The sequence below is a fragment of the Homarus americanus genome, unplaced genomic scaffold (assembly GCF_018991925.1).
Source record: "Homarus americanus isolate GMGI-L3 unplaced genomic scaffold, GMGI_Hamer_2.0 scaffold34345, whole genome shotgun sequence".
Taxonomy (NCBI): domain Eukaryota; kingdom Metazoa; phylum Arthropoda; class Malacostraca; order Decapoda; family Nephropidae; genus Homarus; species Homarus americanus.
In genome coordinates, this window is record NW_024736072.1 from 1,554,080 (window position 1) to 1,560,079 (window position 6,000).

The window sequence follows — 6,000 nt, forward strand, 5'->3', positions numbered from 1 at the left end:
GCAACCATTATTACTTTACCTACCCATTTACTGTATCTATCTCCATACCTAAATACTGTATACTTAATCCCCCACAGTCTCATATACCCAAAGAAGCCATTTCCTATACAATCTAGCTTTTGAGGTCAACAACATCAAACAAGCCAACTGAAGTAAGATTCAGACCAAATTTGGGTACAGTGGCAGAATGACCATCTTAATGGGCTGACAGACCATTGTTCTCAGGTTCAAATCTCCATTGATGAGGCAACATGTGATGGATATCCTGTGTAAGTTAGTACAGTACTGATATTATAGCCATATCAATTCCAGTTTGTCACTGTAGCCCAAACAGTTCACAAGTATCCAGAACATGGGACCAACATACCTGTCCTATCTCAACTTGTCTGTGAGAGATGTGGGCGATACCCAAGGTTGACTTATAAATACTCCATGGTGTACTTGGCCTACAGTACAAGATGTAAAACCCCAGCTTTCATATCTGTGGTGGCATTAACAGTGTCCAGCTAAGACAAAAGTAACTCACCCCTTGTCAACAGTAACTTGCCCAATGTCAACAGTAACTTACCCCTTGTCTAGCTAAGGCAACAGTAACTTACCCCTTGTCCAGCTAAGACAACAATAACTCACCCCTTGTCCAGCTAAGACAACAGTAACCCTCCCCTTGTCCAGCTAGGAGAACAGTAACTCACCCCTTGTCCAGCTAGAACAGTAACTCACCCCTTGTCTAGCTGAGACAACAGAAACTCACCCCTTGTCAACAGTAACTCACCCCTTGTCCTTGGCATGTACATCAGCTCCATGTTGAAGCAGGATGGTTACTATTTCTGTTCTGTTGTATCCTGCAGCCAGGTGCAAGGGGGTGGACTTACGTCCATCTGAGGCGTGACAATTCACGTTGAGAGGAGTTAAAAGCGTTAATAGACGATCTTCGTTACCAGCCCTGGCTGCCTCCAGTAGCTCTTCCTTCTTGTACTCACCTGAGATTATAAACAATAAGCAAAACTTAATAAAAAAATCACATCCCAAAACAATGTTAGAGGACAAATGACTAAGCAGATGAAGACTAAGATTCACACAATATTAACCACTTGAAATAAAACTATCAATAATAGAAATATTTGCTGAGTGCTGTATGTTGGCCATCTTCAGCTTGAGGCAGCAGCTACAAGAACCACAAGTGATTTTGGTTAGTAACTTACAGTAATTTATCATTAAAATGTTATAAGCTAACCTGTAAGTACAGAGCGAGCGTAGGTGTCAGCCAGATCTAACGCCGTTTTTCCGTCCGTGTTGCGGATAGTGTGATCTGCACCGTTTTGAAGCAGAACTGAAAAGTGAAAATTCTTTGTATCAAAAGACACATTTGTAATGACTTAAAGTTCTTATTGCAAATGCCTGTACATTGTTTGAATTAAATAATTACATTTTAATTTAAGAAAGATTTAGAAATTCAATAACCCAAGGACTATTGTATGGGTCAGATGCATGGACACTTTCAGCAGACACCAGAAAGAGGTTGGAGACCTTTGAAATGTGGTGTTATAGGCAATTGCTAAGAATATGTTACACTGACAGGAAAACTAATGAAGAAGTACGAAGATTAGCAAAAACTTCAAGAGGGGATAATAACAGAAATATTAATGGGTAAATTTGAGGGAGGGGGAGGGGGGGGGGCAGAGAATGGGATAGATGAATGAAATAAAAAATTGGGTCCCCAGTGAGATACAAAACCATGGAGGATTGGTAAACAGCCCGAGAACATTTACAGTGGAGAAATGTGGTTGCCAATCCTCAGATATGAAGACTGTACTCTGATTGAATGAAAGTTCTTATTCAACATGATATATTAATTCAATTAAAACATTCTTACATGGAAATAAAGAAGTTTAATACTAATATATTGTTGGCATACAGGACAATTTTAACTTTTTATAAGAACTGATACACTTCCAACATTATTTGTTTGTAAATTTATAATCATGACAAGTTATATACAGTATAAGGGAGTCTATTACAAACACACGTCTTATACGTTAATTTTTTTTACATAAACTATACTGTACATTAACATCAGACTAAATTACAATCCATTACATTGTTTTCACAGGGGCAGATCCAGGGGAGGGTCTGGACCCCCAGTTTCCTCAGAAAATTCCAATAATTTTTCTTTAATGCATTATTGTACTGAGACATTTTTGTATTGTAAAAGTAATTTCTATTGACCTCAGAATATCTCCTAATATCAAGTGCACATGGCTTCAAAATTACCATAATATTGGTTAGATTTTAAAAACAACAATTATGGGGGGAGGGGCTTACAACACCCCTCCAAGACCCTACAGTTGGGTGGGCTGACTTACTGCATTCACCATGTTCCTTCACCCACAAATTTTTGGACCCATCCCCCCTTTTTTTCATTCCTGGATCTGCCCCCGTTTCAAAGTAAATATTTTACCTAAATCATCATCATCATTGTTTTATAGTTATTTTCCACACTTAATGGGTTTATCATGGGACTGTAACCTGATGGCAGCTCTCTGTACTGCACAGTTTTTTGTAACCTCTTTGTCAGGTTCTTACCGATAAGGTTATTTCTCACTACCCTTCCCCATGTCATTCTTGACCCACCCGTAGTTCTCCTCCCCTCTTAGCTCTCAACAGGATTTCCTATATCTTTGTCACATCACACATCCATCTCATCATTCTTATATCAACTTGTTCAAGCCTATGCATGTCATCCTCTTTAATATCTATGAAGATCTAAACCACTCAGCTATGGAAAATTGTCATAACAAGTTGATGATAATGATCTAAACATATCCTGTATTCAAAGTACAAAACAGTACCATACTGTAGAGCCTCTGAATGTGGTAAACAAGATGACAACAAAAACATAACTATTTTCTTAATAATACAACATACCAAGTCACCTCCCCCTTACAATTTGAACCAAAAATTTTGTATCAATCATTTAAATTCTTGTTCAAGGTTTTACATTGTAATATTGATGAAGAATTAAATATATACAGTAGTATACCAAAAATGAATGTTTGGGTAAAGGACAAGAGAGAATATGTGTAAGTGGGGATAAAGGGGACTATTGATTACCTCCTCTAAACCATTAAATAGCATAACAAACTTCACCAGTCCTAAAATAATGAAAATTTCACAAATATGTTGAGAGATCAACTTCAGTTGATAATTTTTCTATTATTATATTAGATAAACAAATTCTTAATTCCAGGAACATTGTGAACTACTAGTTCAATCAAGTAGTGTACATCAGTTAACTTGGTCCATAATGGGCAGCTCTTAATAAAACCTCCAGTCCACCAATAATCTCTCCATAAAATTCATGAGGCCTAATACCCCACACTATAAAATCTCCACTTACCGATGCAAACGTCAAACTTTGACTTTGATGCAGCCTCGTGGAGCGGCGTGTAATTCCAGTTATCTCTGGCGTTTGGGTCGGCCCCGTGTTTTAGAAGAAGAGAAACAACTTCAGCGTGACCAAATGAGCAAGCGTTGTGTAGTGGGATCAAACCACCATCATCACGAGCTCCAACAGCTGCTCCAAGATTCAACAAGTGCTCTACCACATCTCTTCGGCCAAAACCTGATGAAAACAAATAAATTCAACATCATTAACAAGGAGAGTACTGTACTATACATACAGATGCACATAAAACATATAACCATAGTTATTCCAGTATTGAAGGAGCTGTTACCCATGTATAATTATAGCTTTACTCGGATAACATGAAAGATTAGGCACTCCAGCTTATTTCATCACCAAAGATAAACCACCCCAATGCATAACTTAACCTAACCCAACCCCGTCCCCCCAGGTAGCATTAGGGTGTTTAATTGTTAAATGAAATAAGTTAGGATACACAACTTTCACATGATCCCTTTATTTTACTGGCAAAAGAGCAACCTGATGTGAAACTCAAGATCAAATATATTATTCTTATATACCGGTATTATCAGTATATATAAACTGTACAGTGTAGTCATTGGATTTCCAGTCTTTTATTTCCATTAAAATTATAAGCAATTAAGCTTTTTATATTCTGAAATTTAAATACTGCACTGTACACTGTAGCTAAACAAGTTTTATTTTACTCTGCACACTCATGATAGCAAGACTCCACCAAAGCTTAATTGAAGTCATATAAAACAATATTAGTTGTTAAGACACTGTCACTGATCACCTTAGCCAGACACTTGCTGAACCACACAAATATATGTATATATATATATTTTTTTTTTTGCCTAAACTACAGCAAATATGGCTATCCTGCATTTTAGGTGTAAATTACCAGACCAAGACTCTCATTGGCTCAATAATATACTGCTGTTGTAATATGTCCTGACCTAACCCAACATAACCTAACTATGATGTGTGTAATAATAATAATAATAATAAAAAGAAATAATCATAATAATAATATTAAACATTTATTAAATATCATTCTTTCATCATATATAGTACACCTACCTAACTTCCTAACTAAGGTAAGGTTAGGTTAGTTGAAAATACTATTGTGTGCTAGGATAACCATTGAAATAATTTAAGACACCAAGAAGGCAGGATTGTTCTGACAGCCTCCCACCTGCCCCACACACACTCTATCTACTTTCATATACAACTATCCAATAACATATTTCACAATATATCAGTCTTAATAAACAGTAAATACTACTACACCTTTTACTGGCTGTTAATATACACGGAATAACTGTAAGAGGGGTAAAATAACATCACCTGTCAAGATGGACTGTCACTTGGCATCTGGACCAGACGTTAATTTACACTCGTATATAACTACCCATTAACCTATCCCCTAGTGTATATCCCCTATATTAAATCTCAAAGCAAAACCATAACACCTATAGTTGGTTTATAGACGTGGGATGACTATAAGACGAGTGAAAGTGAGGTAAATTGATCAAGGTCTGGGGAGGAGGTGAGCGCCAGGGGACGTCAGACATCACCTGCTGCGAAATGTAATGGCGACGACTTCCTCCCTGCTGTGTCCCTCGCGTTAACATTCTGTGGCGACACTAACTTCTTCACCCGCACTAGGTCTCCGTTCCTGCAAGCCTCAAATAACTCCCGTAGAGGATCGTTCCCGGCGATCTCATTCTGCGAGGCTAAGGCCGACCTCCGGGAAGCCATTGTGCCATTGTAAACCCACTGAGACCATCGTCCGAGTCCTCGCCTTCCTTTACTCACTCAAATTTTCACTGCTTTTAAAACGTCTCACATCTCATTTAACTTCCTATTTATTTAAAATTTAAGCAGTATTTAGATATTTGGATTAATTTTTAAGTAACATTATTGCCCTAGAATAAATAAAATGTTTTGATGCACCTCATATATATAATTGCATCATAAGAATCAGACAAAGTAAATATCTCGCGGGAAGCGAGATTTAGCGAGATGTTTTGAGAGTGACGTCACTGGCAGACAGGCAAAATTAATAGTGTTAATATATCACCACGAACTCTACTTGGAAATCCATTAATTTTCTAGAGAATACATTCAAACCAAACATATATTGTTATAGTCAAAAACTGCTTATTATTGCTCGATCAAGTTGAGTTCAGTTAATTTAAAGTTATTTGTTTCCATAAAAAAATAATGGTTCGGTTTCTTTTCGTGGTAATTTGTTAACACTAACCACAGTGAGGTGGATGATGAAGCAGTAGGCTAAAACTGTCATTATTGCCTACTTAAGGTATTATTACCTTCATTATACATATGAGAGTATCGACAAAAATATGCATTAATAAATCTTACTTATAAATAAACAAAATTAAATGTACAAAATTGATATGCATATATTATTCATTTTAAATCTATTTAACTGATAATAGGGGGAATGCCACATTACTAATACAGTACTTTCACAAATTATATATTACAACAGGTGGTAACTAAATTGCCTCTATTAAAAAAACACCTCAATCAGTACACCTTATATGATG

The 6,000-nt window shown here is 36.6% G+C and overlaps 1 protein-coding gene across 2 annotated transcripts in view; it reads right to left on the reverse strand.

Moving 5' to 3' along the window:
* The window catches only part of LOC121871917 (poly [ADP-ribose] polymerase tankyrase-2-like), a 28,821-nt gene extending 23,604 nt beyond the window's left edge, over positions 1-5,217 (reverse strand). For both annotated transcript variants that reach the window (XM_042374517.1, XM_042374516.1), the window contains exons 1-4: positions 5,005-5,217; positions 3,398-3,622; positions 1,235-1,330; positions 773-980 (exon numbers count right to left, since the gene is read on the reverse strand). In XM_042374517.1, the coding sequence (XP_042230451.1) occupies positions 773-980; positions 1,235-1,330; positions 3,398-3,622; positions 5,005-5,188 (713 nt within the window). In that variant the 5' untranslated portion in view covers positions 5,189-5,217. The remainder of the gene's footprint in view (positions 1-772; positions 981-1,234; positions 1,331-3,397; positions 3,623-5,004) is intronic.
* Positions 5,218-6,000: the final 783 nt, after the last annotated feature.